This window comes from Sipha flava, unplaced genomic scaffold, assembly GCF_003268045.1.
Source record: "Sipha flava isolate LNK unplaced genomic scaffold, YSA_version1 50053_pilon_pilon, whole genome shotgun sequence".
Classification (NCBI taxonomy): Eukaryota; Metazoa; Arthropoda; class Insecta; order Hemiptera; family Aphididae; genus Sipha; species Sipha flava.
The window spans coordinates 10,062-30,853 of record NW_020273363.1 but is presented as its reverse complement, the minus strand read 5'-3'; the positions used below and the strand labels follow the sequence as shown (position 1 = coordinate 30,853).

At 29.2% G+C, this 20,792-nt stretch overlaps 2 protein-coding genes and 1 pseudogene across 4 annotated transcripts; 1 reads left to right on the top strand and 2 right to left on the bottom strand.

Annotated features, from left to right (window-relative positions):
* Positions 1-2,390: 2,390 nt before the first annotated feature.
* On the bottom strand, positions 2,391-3,086 carry LOC112690366 (annotated as a pseudogene).
* A 5,707-nt stretch (positions 3,087-8,793) lies between these two features.
* Positions 8,794-12,437, bottom strand: LOC112690368 (mitochondrial folate transporter/carrier). 3 transcript variants are annotated; one of them, XM_025564373.1, is made up of 7 exons: positions 12,117-12,437; positions 11,625-11,812; positions 11,419-11,569; positions 11,107-11,353; positions 10,550-10,663; positions 10,345-10,490; positions 8,794-9,279 (listed from the first exon to the last, which is right to left on the bottom strand). In XM_025564373.1, exons 2-7 carry the CDS (start codon positions 11,779-11,781, stop codon positions 9,147-9,149), a joined length of 948 nt encoding a protein of 315 aa, XP_025420158.1. In that variant the 5' UTR covers positions 11,782-11,812; positions 12,117-12,437; the 3' UTR covers positions 8,794-9,146. The 3 variants fall into 3 exon arrangements, with proteins under 3 accessions (XP_025420158.1, XP_025420157.1, XP_025420156.1); XM_025564372.1 differs by lacking the exon at positions 12,117-12,437 and adding an exon at positions 11,874-12,040; XM_025564371.1 differs by lacking the exon at positions 12,117-12,437 and having other exon boundaries at positions 11,625-12,040.
* Positions 12,438-16,097: 3,660 nt separating this feature from the next.
* Positions 16,098-20,485, top strand: LOC112690367 (cap-specific mRNA (nucleoside-2'-O-)-methyltransferase 1). Its single transcript, XM_025564369.1, has 17 exons — positions 16,098-16,137; positions 16,196-16,442; positions 16,756-16,876; positions 16,956-17,182; positions 17,264-17,425; positions 17,489-17,656; positions 17,716-17,883; positions 17,946-18,141; positions 18,257-18,366; positions 18,421-18,650; positions 18,712-18,888; positions 19,073-19,266; positions 19,328-19,447; positions 19,524-19,743; positions 19,812-20,035; positions 20,116-20,227; positions 20,293-20,485. The coding sequence occupies exons 1-17, from the start codon at positions 16,133-16,135 to the stop codon at positions 20,405-20,407; spliced, it is 2,796 nt and encodes a 931-aa protein (XP_025420154.1). The 5' UTR covers positions 16,098-16,132; the 3' UTR covers positions 20,408-20,485.
* The last annotated feature ends 307 nt before the right edge of the window (positions 20,486-20,792 follow it).

Here is a 20,792-nt window from a genome sequence, read left to right as displayed (position 1 = left end):
TTATTATGCATATCGGTTAATGATTAGATGCAATCAGGACAACGTTATTCTAAAATGTCGTGAGCTATGTCAACAATTCATGGTCGACATGCATGTAAAGATAGAGATCGAATGATTACGATACTTGCGATTCAATCAAAAAAAGATGCATGCGAAAGATTCTCAAAACAATTGTTGGATATCGGTGATGAGAAAGTTACTACAAATGAAACGGAATGCATACAATTACCGACCGATTTCTACAAAATTATTGATTCGCAAGATGTTCTCATTGACCAGATATTTCCCAATGTACACAGACAATACAAAAATCATGAGTGGCTGGCAGAAAGAGCAATTTTAGCAGCAAAAAACGTGGACGTCAACCAATTGAATCTCAACATACAACATTTGTTACCAGGAGAATTAGTGTCATACAATCTATTGATACAGTTTGTGATGCTACTGAAGCCGTAAATTATCCAACAGAGTTTTTAAACTCCTTGGATTAACCAAGCATGCCACCGCATAATTTACAACTGAAGGTTGGATCTCCCGTTATTTTGCTTCGTAATTTGAACCCACCACGGTTGTGCAACGGCACGCGATTAGTCATTAAAAAATTAATGAAAAATGTTATCGAAGCCATAATTTTACATGGAAAATTCCAAGGTGAAAATATATTATTACCGCGAATCCCTATTATACCTACAGATGTGCCAGTGCAATTCAAACACCTTCAATTTCCAATTAGATTGGCATTTGCAATGACTATCAATAAGTCTCAAGGCCAAACGATATCTGTCTGTGGCTTAGATTTGAACGCATCATGTTTTTCACACGGACAATTATACGTGGTGTGCTGTCGAACCGTCCAGTTTGTTTGTGTTGGCGAAAGATGGGATAACAAAAAATATTGTACACTCTGTTGCATTGAGGGATTGATATTGTTTTCTACTAATATTATTATAATTAGGGATATATATAATTTTAAAGGATAAATTTTAATAAATTATTAAAAAATTAAATATGTGATGTTTTTTCATTTTTATATTTCGTCACCGTTCACAGCACTCCATACCTCTTCCACTTATATACCACATCCTTAAACACCTATATTAAATTAGTTATTTTTTTTTTAGCAAAATATTCTCTAGAAATAATTTATGTGACAAGACAACGTTTGTCGGGTCAGCTAGTTAATACTTATTAATTTTTTGTTAATTAATAACGGTACCTGTTACCTTGCGTTCCTCTGGTATCAGGTTAACTAAGAAAAAATTTTCCATTCTCACTTGATATATTGACCAGTCTCTATCCATTCGCAACTCTGTCAATGAACAGATCACACCCGGCATCTTATGGTTATGTTCTCCTTGAACTACCTTTTTTTTTTTTTTTTGCTGCACGTGGAACGTCACCTTATATTTAATGATCGTTCGCTTTCAGACTCGTGATCCTCACAGCCTTTACTTAGACTGACGATTTGTGTTTGAACACCATATAATTATCTTCGTCACCATTTGTAATGTCGTGAGTAGAATAGACAAAACTTATTAAAATATTCCTTCGTATACATGTGTTTCTTTATTTTACATCTTGTAAGAAGTTACAAACACAACAGAATTATTATAAAAGTGAGGTTAACACAAATATAATTGCAATGTTGCCAACATCATCACACTAAATTGGGTATTATAACGAATTTCTTATTTATTCTCTCTATTATAACGAACAGTTGTTTTAAATTACTATCGCTTATTGTTTGAAAAGTCGGGGGGGGGGGGGGGGAGAGAAATTATAGATCTAGATGTTTTCTTTTTATTTTGCTAAAGTTATAACAATAAAAGTACAATATACTTTACAAAGATATTTGGTTTTTCTACTTAATAGAATCTATAACATCAACTATTTCTAGAAATATATAAGCTGATCCACCCGACCTCTTATTCAGAATCATTTTTTTTTCATAAGTAATGGCACATTGTTATGTTTAAAAGGCTAATATAGCAATATTTTTCACTCATTCCTGTATCTCACCAGACAGTAGGGTCTCATCCGATCTAGGAGTATTACCAGTTTTTTTTTTTTGGTAATTAAAAAATAAATAGTTGTAACGAAAAAAAATAATAAATAGTTGATCAACTCAACTAAATGTTATCTTGCATATGTAATCATTATCATCAGGGCTCGAGATTTTATGTGCTTAAAATCTTAAAAATATGCGCTTTAATGTGCATTTATTTTTAATTAAAAAATACATACTTATTCAAATTTAATTTTAAAAAAAACATATCTTGTACATATTACTAAAAATGTATATTTTATACATACCATATTACTAAAAAAAAAAAAAAATGTTAAACTGTTGAATAGGATGCCTTTGGATTTTTCAAAACTTAGCAAAATCTTCAAATTTTCAAATCTTCTATACCTAACAATTACAGTTTTTATGTATTAAAAAATAATGATTTTATAATTCTAATTATGTACTTACTTGCGTAACACTGGATTATCAAATTTTTTTTATGTTATCGACTTTGAAAGACCTTCTATTATTTGTAAGTAAAGTTTTATAGGTGTAAAATGATCTTTCTACGTTTACCGATGTGATGGGAGCATATTTAAAATATGTCAGATTATTAATATCTAAATCTTCTGGTAAATCTTTCATGTCAATTAATTCACCGTTAAGAATGTTTTTAATTTAGCATAGAAAGACCAACATTTTTCTTCAATACATTTTCCATCTTTGTACAGTTATTTTTCCGAGTTGTCCCAGTAAGACGTTTCATTGCACTTACAATTGTCAATAATTTCGATTGAATCAGCTAAAGAAACACCTTCAGTTTGCAATTTTGTAATTGATGTAGTAAAAGAACTAAAATTTGATTTTATGTAGACTAAATCATTTTTAATGTAAGATGTTGCCAAGTATTTTTTTTTGCAATTTTTATACTCAAAGCATCCTCTGAATCTAATTTATTTACAATATTGAAAATTATCTCACAGTAATATATAGCTGCATTTATCCAGGTGCCCAATCGTGTTATTACTGGCTCTGGAGGTAAAGGTAAATCCGATGCCTCAGTTTTAAAAAGAAGCATGCGAGATGGAGCTTTTCTAAATATTTTTTTAATATTTGAAATCAGCTGATCAACAGATTCATATTGACTTCGTACTTGTTCAGTCACTCTGTGTAGCCAGTGTCGGCGTTAGATATTGCGGGGCCCTGGACATTAGCCTTTAGGATATAAAATTTCAAAGTGTCTCACGGTATTAAGATGATAATTTAAAATCACAGGGGCCCTAAACAACTATCCCATTTGTCTTCCCCTGGCGTTGGTACTATGTGTAACCCGTGAGAAGTACATGTAACTTGTATCATTTTAGAATATAAAGCATTTAAAGTTTGACCACATTTCACCATGTAAGGTGCTGCGTCTGACAAAAATAATAATTATCATGTTTTATACCATCTGGCCATAATATAGAAAGATATTTGTCAAATACTCGTAGCTTACTAACTGTAGAAAAATTAGATTTTTCCAGATTTTTCAGCTTCCAAAGTACCGATAATCACGTTTGCGATAAATCGACCTTCAGCATCGATCGTTTCGTCGATCGATATCCAAATTTTATGATCATAATTATATTCTTTTACTTTTTGTACAGTTTCAATAAAACAATTATCAATATATTCTTTTCTTAAAATTGTTTCGTATGGTATCTCTTTCCCTGTGTAAGATTCCATAAAATTTCAAAATACTTGGTTTGATAATTTATTCAGTGGAATGTTAGCCGATAGCAATTCTTTACATAAGTCCATATTGAAAGTAGACTTTTAGTTGTATTAGCTTGTGTAATCATTTGTTGGGTTCTTGTATCGAACATTTCCCTCCGTTTAATCATTTTCACATGTTTAACTGTTTGTATATGTTGTATTACACTACATCGTCATTCATATTCTATTTTAATTTCAGATATTTTGCAAAATAAAACTCTTCCGTCTGCGGAAAATACATTATCCCCAAATTCTAAAATGAAACTTTTCAACCGACTAATTTGTGTTTTTTTTTTTTTTGTCTTTTGGCATATTATACTACAAATACGAACACTAATAAATATAAAATAACGAATACAAATACGAACATGACAACGATTGACGATATGTGCATCGACACAAAAATGATTGTAGTCCGTTGATCACTGTGTACTGGCAAATAAAATAATACTGTAAAATACAGATCAAATAAAAATAATATTGTCTTCAGAGCTAAAAATAAAATGAGTTCCCCGTAACGCTATTGATAAGATGATAATCTTATCGAAATTTTTGTCGACTAAATCATGTAGATAAAATTGATTAATTTACTAAAAATATGATTAAGAGTTATTAATTATAAATTATTTTAAAATATGCAATAAAAATCAATAAATCTTAAAAATATGCATTTGTAGAAAAAAATTCCAAAATATGCAAATATATGCACAATAAACTAAAACTTTAACTCCAAACACACCACAACACAAATTTATAACGGATCAGATTTATTCTATTTACTTCCCGAACAAATATGCAAATACATAAAGTCCCGAGCCCTGATTATCATCATTCACCGTAATTGAGTCTAATTACAACTCTTAATGTTTTTAATAACGAAAAATAATTGTACATCCAAGGGGGGTATTGGCTACAACTGTCCCGAATGCCAGTTTTTTGGGGGTGCCAACATTTTGTGGTCGGAAATTTGCTCACTTGTAAATTATTGAACATTTAAAATTATTTTATAATTATATTACTTTAAAATTATTATTTATTTTTTATTTTTAATAACAGTATCGTAAATTAATGTTAATGTATTATGCGGTTGGAATTTAAACAACTATGAACTAATGTATTCAATATAGCTATCAGCGATCTAGAACCTAATATTAGTTCCCAAATTTGTTGTGATAATGTCAATAAACATAAGTTATTTATAATAATATGGTGTATTATTTTATTGCGTGCGGCGACGACGTGCCTACTACATGAAAATAGCATTGATTTTAGAATATCTAAAAGGTTCATGAGGAATGCTATATTATAGGAGAAATCCTATATTTTCTGTTGGTAGGCCCCTAAAGAGAGGTTAGAGGAGCGTCAATTTTTTTTTTGCGCCGGGGTGCAAAATGTTTTAATGCGGTACTGTGTACATCAATAGCTCGTCTTCATCTACAATATTATTTAATATAATACTTAATGCTTTAATACTAAAATGTACAAAGTACGAATTTTGCAACATATTTAAAATCTTTGGTTTCCATAAAATATTTATTTAATTTTCCCAGGTTCTACATTTCAAAATTAGTCGAAAAGAAATAAGGAATTTGACTACTACTAAAAGTTGTGCATTTAAGGGCCTTATAAATTGTTATAAAAAGTTATAGATCTCAAACGTCCAATACTCTAATTTGAATAGTCTTATCTTCTTGTAAATCCAGTTATTGATGCCTTCTGGCGTTGTTGAATACTGCTCTACGACACTCAATTTTCCAACTCTCTGTAATTATTTATATTATTTCTCTTTCGCAAATTATTATAAGTTATGGTCGTTACGGTTTTAATCATTAATTTTTAAACTTGGTTAATTTGTAAATATAAAATATTAGTAACGAATCAATCAAGTTTAATCACAAATTTAAAACAACAGTTATACGGTATAATGTAATTGATTTTACATAATTGACTTTATCATTAGAGGGCTCAGTCGAAGAGATTATCTAAAAGTCTGGGACACATGCTCTTGTACTTAGCAACCGGCACGCTACCCTGGCTGCAGTTCCAGGAGTAGGAATTCGCATTGACTAAACGCGGAAGAATAAAAAAATACAACACTATGAAGAATCTGCGCCACGGTCTACCGTGTTGATAAAAATATTTTTGTACAAACCAGTCGTTTACTATATGTTACACGTTGAAATACATTAATTGTTTTAATTTAGACCAATATTTCGGTTACCCCAAGGGTTTGGGAATTTACCGAGACCCCCGACTGCGGGAGCATAAAATCGTTGTTCTGTTTAGCAGACGAACGCAGCAACACGAAACGTTAGTTTTTCAGATTTCTGATCGCGTTTCCAGTTATTTATTTTGATATTCACGGACCGTGGTATAATACGAAAGACGCGTGTTCGAAACGTGGTTGTAATAAGAACATTTTCGAGCAGTTTTCGCACTGCACTTATCGCGTGTTACCATTTTCACGGCTGTACACCGCCGTGTGCGCGGTATGTGTATATTGATCGTTTCGCAAACGTTTTCCGAAAGTCGAACAAGTGCGTGCGCCCGCACAAACCGTACGGTTGATGCAGGCACGTCGGAGTGTGTGCGCGCGCTTGTACGTGTGCATAAGGTTGTGTAACTGCGGCGGACGGGAGATACATAATATTATATTCCGACGGCGCGCCGAGAACCGAACGGGCCGGGGCTGCAGGGTACTGCCGCACGCCCCGCCCACGAACACACCGAAAAGCTATCCGAATCAAACAAACCGACGCGAACGCGCGCAGAAACACGGAAAATTTACACTTGAATAAGTCGCCGTCGTCGCAGTCATCGGTCGGCGGCAGCGCGTCGTATACCACCAGCTCGCGGCGTAACCATGGCGAAAAGTTGTTCCGCACAAATCCATATTTGTACGCCACACCAACGTTATAGCAGTACACCTTTAGGCTATATACTTGCATGTGTATATATATATATATATATATATATGGAACTTTCTTTTTTTCTTTTTATACTACTAAAGTTTACAACATTCGATTACGATTCACTCGGTATACATAACATACGTATATACATTTACGTACCGTACCACGTATACACACCTTTAATAAATTTACGAATATATTATTTGTAATGAAGTCGGATTTTTTATTTAATTTTTGTTCTTTGTCTGAACAACGCGTCTACCCCGCCTGCGTAGAATTTTATAAAATTTATACGAAAGTTGTAGTGTATATAATGTACATTAGGGTTCAAAGGCGGATTCATCGTGGAAGCCCCCACACCGAAGTAAATTCATTTAAGAGTTGATACGGTTAAAATATTATAGACGCAGTAACGAAACATCCTTTTTGGTGATGTTGAGGTTCAAATTTCTAATGGATTTTAACAATATCATCATACCTTCAGACCATGTTTGGTTTTAATACATTTCAAGGCTCGAAAACCAGAGCTTATTTTAGCGCACGTTTGAACACATTTTACGTAACTCTAAATGAAAAATGCGCAGTTCTAATTCAAAAAATGTGCAGTTGCAAATACTAATTATAAATAAAATTTTTCACAATAATAAATTGTAGTTATCGACTTCATGGCCGAGTGCAGGTAGAGGGACAGTTATCAGATTAGGTTTAAAACTGTTACTATTAATTTATTGTCACAATGTTATGGCACGACCGCAGCGAGGTTTATAATAATACACAGGGAGTAATATTTTTGAGTATGGGAAGGGGGTTGAGTTTTAAGTTTTGCGCACTTCTAAAAAAACCTTATAATAAGCTCTGTCGATAACTATACCTAATAGACTTTTTTGAAAAAAGTTTACAAATACACATGCTGACAACATGGACTAAAAATTTAATTTATTTGATCAAATATATTCATCACCACAAAACTTACGGTCCATAAAACCAATAAACACATTATTATAATGATGTTGCTAACCAACACACCAAGGCCGTAACTCGAAAAAAATTTCGGAGGGGGGGAGGGGGTTAACATTATTATTTTATACAATTTATGGTTAATAAACTATATTCACCGCTAAAATGTTTCTACTTTTGAAAATTTCGGGAGGGGGTCCGGACCCCTGGACCCCCCCAGTTACGGCCTTGCAACAAATTAACAAATACTATTTGACAATAATGATCAGATTTTTACTGTGTTCACGCAGAAACAGCTAGTTTCTAATTATGCAGCAGCTATAACTATTCTGTCCTATTGCTGTTAAAAGTATAGTTAGTAAAATGTCTAGGCTCGATGTACATTCTTACAATGTTATATGAGATCTTATATAATGTAAATGAGCAAAAAATGATTCAAAAATAAAAAACAGTAATCATTCTTTTTCATTCAAACACATTCATTAACAATTATAAAGTTTGAATTTGTGGTTCCTATATTTATCATTTTCTTCAACAAAATAAAAAAAAATTTGTTATGTACTTAAATATATTTAAAAATTAATTTATATTTACTTTTTCTTTTATTGATTTTACATTTCAAGCAAAATAACTTGATAATCATCGGTCACATTTTAAATAGTTTATGCAATAATAAATAAAGAATTAGCCCTTTAATATATTTTTTATTTTAGAAATACCTAGATATAAATTTATTACTTATTAGTTTTTTTATTTTTAATAAATTATATGAAATTGTTTTTTATTGAAAAATAATAAGAAATAACATTCACTATTTGCTGTAACGTGCGAATAATTCAAATTAAAAAAAAAAACATTTATTATATTTAAAACAAAAAATGTATGATAATTAATAATTTAGATTTATTTAAACAATTTAGCATTTGATCTAAATGACATTTTAGGAAGAAATCAATTATAACACAATTATTATATGTGAAGGAAAGGCTTACTGATATTTTTTGTTAATGTAGAATGCCTTTAACTTAAAAAACCTTTGAATTACATATTCAATAATTAATTTATTTTATAAAAAGATTAACCAAAAATGACAATATGTGGACATTTTATGGGTGGTTTATTAATTAAAGTAATGATTTAACACTTCAATCTATCACACTATTTAAAGTAGGTAGATGAGACAGTTTATTTATTACTTTGAACATTTACTTATATGCTATAAAATCTGTCGAAAAGAAGTGCTGCGGCATTATCTTATTGTACTTTATTAATTATTGCACACTGTACCTATTAATATCATAAATAAAATTGTTTTGCTATAAAAAAATATTATTACAAAACTATATTTGCTCAAAAAGAAAAAATTAATAATTAGACACACATTTCAGTATTCACGTTTAAGTACTAGCAGTCAACAATTGGTAAACTTATTTATATGGTTTGGTATACAACATAGAGCACAAAAGTATTATAGAACCTACGAAAAAAACTAATAATTTAAATATGTATACAGTCTAGAGAATATTATTTATACTAATTAAGTATCTTGATACTTTTTCATGGATAACAAATGTAATTATGGTTGCAGGTACAACTCTCAATAGATTAGGTCCAATTCCTTTATAAAACCCTTTTGTACCTTCATACCTGAAAAAAAATAAAATTACCGAAATCAATACTAATTATGCATAAAATAAAATTATCTTACCAATGTCTTGTTATGCTACTGGCTGCACCGCAACACACTGTTAAATGACATGTTAAAACGAACTACAAACTTATAAAGTGGTAATATTTATATATTATTATTTTACATGTAAATTATAACAACAAATATGATATACAAGAATATATTTATACAAAATATTTCTGTAATGTAAACCATATCAATAGAAACATCATAAAACATTAAATCTTAGTTTATTTTAACTGCAATTATCAGTGTATCACGACGACAGGAAAAACTTTTAAAAACTACTAACTTTCTGATAACCGTACTCATATGATTAGTCGCAGAATAGTATAAAATTGAAACTATTTTATTCCATCACATTATTAAAAATACAGAACTATTTTATATATATATAAAAAAAAAAAACTGGTATCATTAATAAAATTAATTTTATGTCACAAGGATATACTTTTAAAAACAAAAAAATTATAAAAAACAAAGAAATATAACATATATTACAATATTTCTATTAATACACATACAACTAAAAGAAGTATTGTCAAAGTATAAATTTGTCTATAAGAGAAATAGTCTTAGTAAGGGCAAGTAATTATGAAAGGCAATAATTATTTTAAGAAAAAAAAATAACCAAATTTATGTAGCACTATTAATTTGTAACTTATTAACAGTCACCATTAACTTTTGTATTTAATGCATTTTTTTCTTACTGCACAAATTGTGTTTTTTACATTTATATATACATTTGTGTGTGTATATATATGTTTATAAAATATAAGGGACATTTTTTTTAAATTTTAACAAAAAGAAAAACATAATATAAATATTAATTATAAATAAAATACTTGGAATCAAAAATCTAACACAGGATTGATAGTTTATATGTATACTTAAACTCATGACGTAATAAAAATTAGGTATTTGTAAATTTCTCATATATCAACAACACAAGACAAATATTTGGAAGTACATGTAATAAATATGGCGATAATCCCTTATAGAATCCACCAGCACCTTCGTACCTCCATGTTTGTGTTATACAATGCCAAGTGCCTTTATATTCACGATGTTGATCTTGCAATCTTGCACGAATCACTTGATAGGGATAAGTCAAACCAGCTGCAATAAGTTTTGAAAATGCTGCAAACACAATGTACTCAGATGTTTCCTGTAATATTAAATACAATAAATAAAATTTAATTATAGATAAATAAATTTATGACCAACCAATTTAGCATCAATTGGTAATCTTCTGTATTCATTATAAAATGTCTTCATTTCTTCATAAGTCATGAACTGCAAGGCACCATGTGATACGCCAAACATGCCCGGAACGAATCCCTACAATAATGTACATGACCAACTACTTTTTTGGGAAAAGGAATCTAATATGCCCATATTTCATTTAATACTATAGAAAATACAATAATAATATACCCGATATTTATCAAAGCATGTAAATTAGATTAAAAACTTTAATTAAATTATAAAAACATCCATTCAAAAAATATATAAAGAATTAACGTTTTATATGAAATTAAAATTCAAATTTATAAAGGTATATCAGAATTTCCTATGTAACTTGTTAGAATTTAACTACCAAGGGAAATTTTATTAAAATATTTTTAATATCTTATTTTTCCCAACTTTTAAGTACAACAAAACTCATTTAATATTTGAGTGATTAAAAATATTGAACTTTTAAAGAGAAAAAATCTAGCCCACGCAATGAATAATTTTCATTCAATTTATGCATCATCAAACTGTCAGGTATTATAGAATACCTTGTACAGGCCTCGTACACCCTCAGCACCATAGATCTTGCGAAACGCATCCCACATGCCACTGTATGATTTGCTTGGATCACTGGGTTTATCAAATTGCAAACATAGACGAGTTTTGACAACCCATACTGGATTGGTCATAATTAATGTAAGAATGCCTGCTTCTGCTGCAGCAGTCATATGCAATGCAGGACCCAAAGGTTTTTTTGTATTGCCACCTTGAATCCATGCTTTAATTGAATTGTAACTAAAAATTAAAATCACATTATTAATCAAAAAATATCTTATGCAATATTATAAATATTGGCTTACAATAGAAAATAAAAACCCCAAGCACTTCCTGATCCCCAAACATTTGGTGTTACTCCTTTGTAAAGTCCTTTGATTCCTTCCTGCCTAAATATTGTAGTAACAGCATTTCCTAATCCAGCATAACTTGGTATAGCATTTCTACCATCGTTAACTAGAAAACACATTTCGAGTTAAAAATAGCATCCCAGCAAAACCTAGTTACTTACCAGCAAATCTAATTTTCAATAAATCTAAGGGATGAAGTATAAGTGTTGATGCAACACCGCCTGAAAACCCGGCAACCATATGTTCAATTTTGACATGTTCAAACATAGATTTTCTTACTGGAGCACCATTGGTCAAAGGCTTGGTTGGTGGTCCCATGTCCGGAACACGATTGACTGTTGATGCTGTTCTAGAGCCAAGAACGTTCATGGTCACACCACTATATGGCAAAACTTTCAATACACACTCACGGTACAAAACAGTGTATACACAGTTGTAGTTGACAAAAAGATTTAAAAAAATTAAAGTAGAGGAACAACTAATCGAAAAACACTTTTTGAACACTTGAATAACTTATATACTTCTGTATGTTCTTATAGGTATATTATATTTAAATGTGTATTTTATATTAATATGTATAAATATATATATATATATGATTATTTATAATATATTTATACACACACAGTGAATAATTATTTAAACAAACTAACTTAGATATTATTTATCACAAATTACTATCACATAGGTTTTGTTCGACATGTCGCGCACAGCGGTGTATCGGTCGGAGATGTTCGAAGCCTTGATGATGTGCATTTGACATTTCCTACCGATCGAAAAAGCATTCCGGCTTAAACACGGACCCCATTGTAAAGCGATGTTCAGTTTCAGGCAATGGGTGTAATTGGGAAAACGAACGGACGACTCGACGAAAACTACTGAAAGCGACGTGTAGTAAATTTTATTAGAGGGAACAAAAGAGAAAATTGATTTCATCAAATTATTTTTATCACAAGGCCAGTGCACTTCGCAGTGTGGCCGTGCGGTTCGGTTCGACAATGTCCCTCGAGTTGTTCATAGAAAAATACTATTCACCCGCGGTGATACCATATTTTCCCAGAATGATAAAAGAAAAAAGAGATAATATCAAAAATTCTCAAATATTCCTTTGCCAACTTAGAAAAATAAAAATCCCACCAATATATTCACAACCATAACACCAACTTAACAATAAAAATTATTCAAATTTAAAAACTGTTCAATCCTATACCATTGATGAAATGTAATCAATGACTATACAAACAATTCGTACCGAAACTTTTTTAAGTGTTTTCTTATTTTTTTTTTATCACGTTTCTTATCACACTCCGGGAGAACTAGTGGGTACCCTAATTTTACGGTTCAATCATATGTTTATGTAACCGGTGTCTTATTCCTAACAAAGTTTGAATCATGTAAAGAAATATATGCACAATATTGTGAACGTTACCAAATGGTTAAGAAATAGATCTGTGTACAAACGGTTTCTGTACAATTCACGATATAGTACTATCTATAGCTGTGGTACAATAAGATATACTTAAATCATGGGTACATGTAAATCACAGACTTTTAAGATATTTTCTTAGGCAGTAAAGTAAACAAATCACCCTTATCTTTTTTTACTCATTGGATATCAACATTTAATAAATATTACCCAATATGAATATTATTTACTGGATAACGTTAATACGTCTTGTTCACGGTTTACAAACAACGAGAAACTATGAAGATAATAAGAACCGAAAAAAGGCAACGGGAAAAGATCTACATCAACGACATAGAGATAATTTTAAAATTAACATCAAAGACTCATATAAAAAACTGAATAACTAACATAAAAAACGGTTACAAACCAAGAGCAGGCATCCAAAAAGAACCAGACGGCTCCATAGGCGCAACTAGAGGGGGGGGGCTTTGGTGGGCTTAGCTCGCCCAGTTTTGTCCGTAGTCAATTCAGTTTTACTGCAGAATAAAACATCTTGGTTTTTCTAAAAACGTAATTTTTGATGTAATTACAACATTTGAAACACTGAAGATGAATTAAAGAAAATATGGGAACAAATAAAAATATTTGCTAAAGAAAATGACATATGGTTATAAACTCCATTAACTGGTGTATATATTTTGTGATTTTGATAATTTGTTTTATGTTTTTTAACCTAAATAAAACATAAAAAATGTAGGATCAAAGCATCGCAGAAGAGAGTCAACTAGCCTTCATGAGTATGTATTAACAGCTACCACGGCGGCAAAAAATGATTCATGTTCGTCATTAGCAAATTATGTAGAAAATTATGGGAAAACTTCTACATATTTTGTTATTATGGACAGTGTTATTATTTCCAATCCTAAATATAGATTTTCTGGTGAAAGCCTGGCTATAGCCAGTTCAGTTGTAGTTCGTTTTGTAAATTAGATACAACCGATTTGATGAAGTTTATTGATCATTATAAGGTAATTTGGTAATATGTTTATAAATTAATTTTAATTTTATAAGAAATTAATGATAACTAATTAATCAATTATAATAATTATAATTATAGGAATTACTACATATTTCAAAGAGTAGCTTAGAAGCAAAAATTAGAGTGGCATTTAACTTTAAATAGTAAAAAAAAAGATTTCAATATAAATTATGTCAAAGAAGTCGAAAAACAAATATTTCCAAACATTTCTAAACTTTTACAAGTGGCTTTATTTATTCCTATAAGTGCAGCCACCTGTGAAAGGTCGTTCTCTTCAATGAAACGAATAAAACATTGGCTTAGATCTTCCATGGCCCAAGATCGATTTACAAATTTATCTATTTTAAGTATATAGAAAGATGTTATTTATCCATTTGTCCCTATTCGACTGATACAGGGAGATGCACTTTCACCAATGCTCTTCAACATTGCGTTGGAGGAAGTGGTAATTAAAAACTAATAGCATACGCTAATGACATAGTTTTACAGTCTCAACTTGAGAGCGACCTTCAGTGTATGGCAGAAGCTCTCTTAGATGAAAATAAATAATTGGATTTAGCTATAAATGAAGAAAAAACAAAGTACATGATACTGTTACGAAAAAATAATAGACATAGTTATTTGATAATAAGAGATATGAAGTTCGAGTTGGTCGAAAACTGCAAATATCTAGGGGTGGAATTGAACGTATCAGGCGATAACCACAAGGAAATACAAAATTGCATAAGCTCAGCTAACAAGTGTTTTTTCGGATTAAAGACAATACTATAATATACACTAGTTTCAATTATATCTAAGTTAATTGTATACAAAGTAATGCCAATGATGCGCACTATATGCGTTTAAAATCTGGGCCACAATTAAAACAGTCGAGCAAAACTCAACAATATTTGAGAGAAAGGTGTTACGACAAATGTTTGCCCCCAGAAGAAACCAAAATACGGGAGAATATGAGCGAATTAAGAACGAAGAGATAATAAACATGTTAGAGGACTCAGAAATAATAGCTACTATGAAAAGCAAAAGGATAAGTTGGGCAGGGCATGTATGGCGAAGTCGAGAACAGTTAATCGGTCAAGCCACCTATTGGAAGCCAAAGAGCAAAAGACTGCTCTGCCATCTAAGACAAAGATGGATAGACAGGGTCCACAAAGAAATGAATATGTTGGGAATCCAAAACGGTGGAGAACTAGTCATGGATGGAGACAAATGGAGGGAAAGGCAGTGAAGGTCATGAATGATCCATATTAAACCAGAAAAAAAAAATTGAACTTATACACTGATTAGCTTAACTAAAATAATTGAATTGTCAATACATAATCATCATGAAAAATAAAAACAATTTTATCGTTTTAAATATTGTTTGATTAAATTATTTCGTCATGGATAACATTATTTTAACGAAATATCTGAACAATACAATAAAATATTTCATTGATATATTTGAACTGAAATTATTATTGTTGCACAAAGAAAATAATATGTAAATTACAAATTAATTTAGATAATTGTTGGTATTGAAAGAAATTAGCACATTATATACATTTTCTAATTTAGTATATATTCTCAAAAAGTTTTATATTATATTGGCATAGAGTTAGTTAATTATCTATCTCTGCAGGCTCTATTTTTATGTGCACCTCGACACACAATGTGCACCACGAATGTACAAGTGTGCACTACGGTCTACAAAACAAAAATTAAATAATAAGCCAACTACTAGGAAATATGAGTATTATTGAATTTTTTAAAATTTAATGTATTTATATATTATGTTTGTAATATATTCCTTTTTCTAAGACAGTAGCGAGACTAAATTTTTATTTAAAGCAGTAAAATCAAGTGTGTAGTCCGAAATTCTACAAATAATAGGGCCTGTATTTCTGTGGTATTTATAATCAATGGTGGTACCATAGATCTTATAGTACCTGGTGGTACCCCAACGTTTATAGATTATAATTTTTGTTTCATCACCTTATCACTTAATAGTTATTATCTTATCTCGATGGATTTATTTTAGAATGTAATGTTTTGATATGTCTAGTCACTACTTTTTAAATTTTTTTACTTTAATGCCTTACTTTTAATCATATTAAATAATATCGTATGTGAAATTTAATTTAAATTTAATTTTGAAAGTTATTGATATTATTATAATGTAACACAATTTTCCATTTATCTCATTAATTAATTTATCTGTATTAAAATAATCTTACCTAAATATGATGTGAGTATTTATGTTAAAAACATTTATTATTCTTTCATAAACTTAAAATGTATTTTAGGTCAAGCAATTTGTCTGATAGCAGTGATTTATCGTCATCAGAGGAGGTAACATATAAACGCGAACATAAAAAATTAAAATCCCATCATGTAGAAGATCGAGCTACTTCAAAATTTTATACAAAAGACGAAAGTCAAGAAGATCTTCCATATGTTGCTGATAATGTTTATGAAGTTAAGAAAAAAATAAAAAATTATAAGAAAAATTTCAAAAAATCTTTACATTCCAAAGATAAATCAAAGCAAAAAGTTTGTATAAATTGTTTTGTTTTACTATAATCAAAGCGCTTGAATTTCCAAAACTATTAGAATAACTTTATGATTCATTAATTATACTATAAAATATGTTACATAGTAATAAGTGTGTCATTTATATATTATATTTTAAAACATTGATAAAAATTAAGATATTCAATATTAAGGTGTGTTTTACATTATGAATTTTAAAAAAATTATGAGATTCTTTTTTATAAGTAGACAATGTATTTTTACTATTATTTAACCAATTCAAGTTGGTCTTTATTTTACAACTAATTAATATTTTGGTTTATACTTCTTATAGCACACTGAAGTTTCTGGTGATATCAAAGATATCAAATATGCTAACAGTTATGCTCCTAATAATCATGAAAAATCGTATTTGGATAATCCAATTGCATTTATGAATAGTGATATTAACTCAGGTATTTATTTTCATACAATCATTTTAATTAAAGTAGTTTTTTATATTAATTTTAATTATTTTTATTAATTGTTTATTAGCTCATAATAATAAAAGAAAGAACTTAACTTCTTCTGAAGATAATTCAGATAGTGATAGTACCTTAAATTCTGACAATGATACTCAATCAAAGACAGATCAATTTGATGGAGCTTCTTGTTCAAGAGTAGTTGATTCTGATTCAAATTTATCAGATGATAGATCTTCCAATAATAATCAAAATTTTGGAAAAAGTGAAAAGACTGGTAATAAAGGATTGTCTTTAATGGTGATTATTACATTTTTAGAAACATTTTTGATAATTTATTTTTAGTTTACAAGTTTTTTTTTATTATACCTATATTTTTAGAAAAAAATTGGTTATAAAGAAGGTGAAGGATTGGGAAAAAATGCTCAGGGTTTGGTTGATCCAATTCAATTACCTACTCAAAAAGGTCGTAGAGGTTTGGGTTTTTCATCACGTGAACCCAGAGAATCATTTATTTTAGACTGGGATCCTGAACAAAATGAAGTAAATATGACTTAAAAAACTATCAATTATTAACAGCAACAAATTTTTACTATCAAATTATAGTCTACAGATATTCTTAAAGTTACGGAATGGTTAGAAAACGAAGAACCAATAGTATTACCAACTATGAATTTAGATAGTTGGATTGAAATTGGTGAAAAAAAATTGACATATAATCAAACAACAGAATTTGCAAATCCAGAAATTTTTAAAGTTGTTAATTCTAGCAAGGTTAATTTTTATTTTCAATATTTTAATTAATTTAAAATACTAATTTTAAATTTATATAGAATGTTTTAGATAATATTGATGATCATGATTTTCGTCACGCTAGAACCAAAGCTAATCCATTTGAAACAATTAAAAATGGTATATTCCAAAATCGAGCTGCCATGAAAATGGCTAACATTGATTGGGCATGTGATTTTATGTTTACTGATCCTAAATATAGTGATGACGTAAGTGATTTTGCATTTTTATGTAACGCATTTAATATTTTTATAAATTTTAATAATTTTAGTCATCTATGCTATCAAGCTCTAGTAGTTTACTCTATTTTGCTGATATATGTGCGGGACCTGGAGGTTTTACTGAATATGTATTATGGCGAAAAGGTTGGAAGGCCAAAGGTGTAGGATTTACTTTACGTAATGCAAATGATTTTAAATTAAATGATTTTTATGCTGCATCTCCAGAATCTTTTGAAGCATATTATGGTAAGTTTCATTATGCTTTTTCAATAAGTTTACATCATATAACTAGTACATTAAGTCATATGACTTTTTAGCTATTTTATATTTTACCATAAAATCAGAAATTTATCTTATTTAGGTGCTGAAAATGATGGTGATATCTATAAACCAAAAAATATTACTTCATTAGAAAATTATGTAATGAAAATGACTGACAAAAAAGGTGTTCATTTTGTTATGGCTGATGGTGTAAGTAATATGTTAACTAATTACTGTATGAAGTTAATTGGTTGTTACTTTTAGGGATTTTCAGTTGAAGGACAAGAAAGTTTTCAAGAAATATTATCGAAACGATTGTATTTATGTCAAACTTTAGCTGCTTTAAGTATTCTGCGACCTGGTGGACATTTCATGTGTAAATTATTTGACATATTCACTGATTTTAGTGCAGGATTATTATTCCTTTTATATCATAGTTTTGTACAAATTAGTATTTATAAACCAGTTACAAGTCGTCCAGCAAATTCTGAAAGGTGCTTAAAAAAATTTAAATATTTTAAGTAATTTTTAATCAGATAAAATATTTGCATTTAGATATGTGATATGTAAGTGGAGATTAGATGATGTAAAAGATATACAAAGGTATTTGTATAATGTGAATTTAACCTGGGATGAATTAGGACCAAAAGAAGATATTTTATCTATTGTTCCATTAGAAGAAATTCTTAAAGATACAAATTTTTTCAAGTATCTTTGGAATTCTAATAATAAGTAAGTTCAGTTTTTATGATTTATTTTGTAAATTAATCTTTTTTTATATACTTATTGTATTAAAATTATTGTATGGAATACATATGCGTTTAAAATAAACTTAATATGAAAAATATCAATATATACTATAGTAAATTCAATAGATCTCGTACGTATTTTATTTAAATGCATTTTTTTATTGTAGATTGGGACAAATTCAAGCATTAAGTTTGTCAAAAATTGTGGCATTCACTAAAGATCAACGTTTGGCAGATGAAAGACAAAAGGATTTAAAAAAAAAATGTCTAGAACTGTGGGAAGTTAGAGATGGTGTTAGACGTGCACCATTTAGAAATGATCCCCAAACCACTTGTAATTCTCTTGTTGGTGGAACAAAAAGTATTCGTAAAATGGCATGTTATCTTGAGTAAATTTATTAAAAAAATTATTTTTTGTTTAGCTTTCTTGCAATGTTCACCAGAGGTTCTAAACAAAACAAATTTACGAAAATATGTTAAGTCTGTGTATGACTGGCACTGTGTTTTGCTCAACAATTCAAAAAATCCTACTTTTTTTTTGAGTATGTTTTTTAAATGAGGCTATAATTTATATATATTTAGTTTAAACATACGTTATTTATTTAATGGTTTTTATAGGTTTAGGTGGTAGTCAAGTATATGAATTAGTTCAAAATCGATGGATCAGTAATGAATATTTAAAGAATGTAACCATGAGCCCTGGTACTCTTATATACGGTGAACTAGCTATTGAATTGGAAGGTGAAGATCTTGGGCAACTGAGAGTAAGAGTGTTACATATTATTGATGCATATAAACTTGGTAACATTGATATCAGTAGTAAACATTATTTATCTAGGTAACATTTATTAATGATTTAATTAATAATTAAATAAATATTTGTGTAAATTATTAATTTGTATTTAGAATTGAGTATTGTAAAAGTTTTGCCAAGTCCATGAATAAATTAGAATCTGACAATATAAAAATTAGAGTAAAAGAACCGGTGTACTTGGAAAATATTTCAGAAGTTTTTGAAAAGATTGATCTCAAATGGTCTAAGTGTCATCGTAAGCCTGTTAAGATGTATATGTTGGATGAGGAAAAATATTGCTGTGCATCCGGAATATTATTTATTAAAGCCACATTAAGTAATTACTTATTTACTGATTTAACTATTACTTTTTAATATTTTTTTTAACTATAATTAATTATGCATTCTAAATTTTAGGTCCTTGGGTGAGAGCATTATCACGTACCTATAATTCTATGTATTATGGCCATCCAACTTTGAACGCTATTTATGAAGAAGGCAATCCTGTGGCTGCATATGCTCCTTTTAAGTAAATATTTGTATTTCTAAAATATGAAATATGAATTAATAATTTGAATATTAATTTGTCCATAGGGAATGTTGTCTTACTAATAAGGTTTGGTATTGGATGGATGAATTAGGGAATCCATTGAAAACACCAAGTTCAGAACAATTGGAACAAGAAGATTTTGATAAACTCTTACAATGATTTGAGTTATTATTTTATTAATTTTGTTTATTTATACATATATATTGTGTGTATTGAAAATTTTTGTATATTTTAAAGGAGTACACAACAAGAAAAAAAGATTATTTTGTTTTATTTTATAAAAATATAGTACTTCAAAAAAGAATAATTTTGGTGGTCTAAAAATTATTGTCAGACAGTTGCATCCGTGTTTAAATATAAGTCGCGTTTTACATGTGACATCATAAAATTGCACAGTCCAATGAGCTGTATCTAATATACACAAGTGTTATTTATATCGTGTAATTAAAATAATTATAAGAAAAAATTGATTTAAGATATAATTATATACATTTTTATAGAGATTATGTATTTTTCAGATGATTGTATTTTTTCTATAGTATTA

Coding starts and splice junctions, on each gene's coding strand:
- LOC112690368 (XM_025564371.1), bottom strand. CDS start 11,832: ATGAACGTTCTTGGCTCTAGAACAGCATCAACAGTCAATCGTGTTCCG. Junction 11,570..11,624: donor ATTGAAAATTAGATTTGCTG/GTAAGTAACTAG, acceptor TGTGTTTTCTAG/TTAACGATGGTAGAAATGCT. Junction 11,354..11,418: donor TGGGGTTTTTATTTTCTATT/GTAAGCCAATAT, acceptor TTTAATTTTTAG/TTACAATTCAATTAAAGCAT.
- LOC112690367 (XM_025564369.1), top strand. Junction 16,443..16,755: donor AAGATAAATCAAAGCAAAAA/GTTTGTATAAAT, acceptor TACTTCTTATAG/CACACTGAAGTTTCTGGTGA. Junction 17,426..17,488: donor GGGATCCTGAACAAAATGAA/GTAAATATGACT, acceptor ATCAAATTATAG/TCTACAGATATTCTTAAAGT.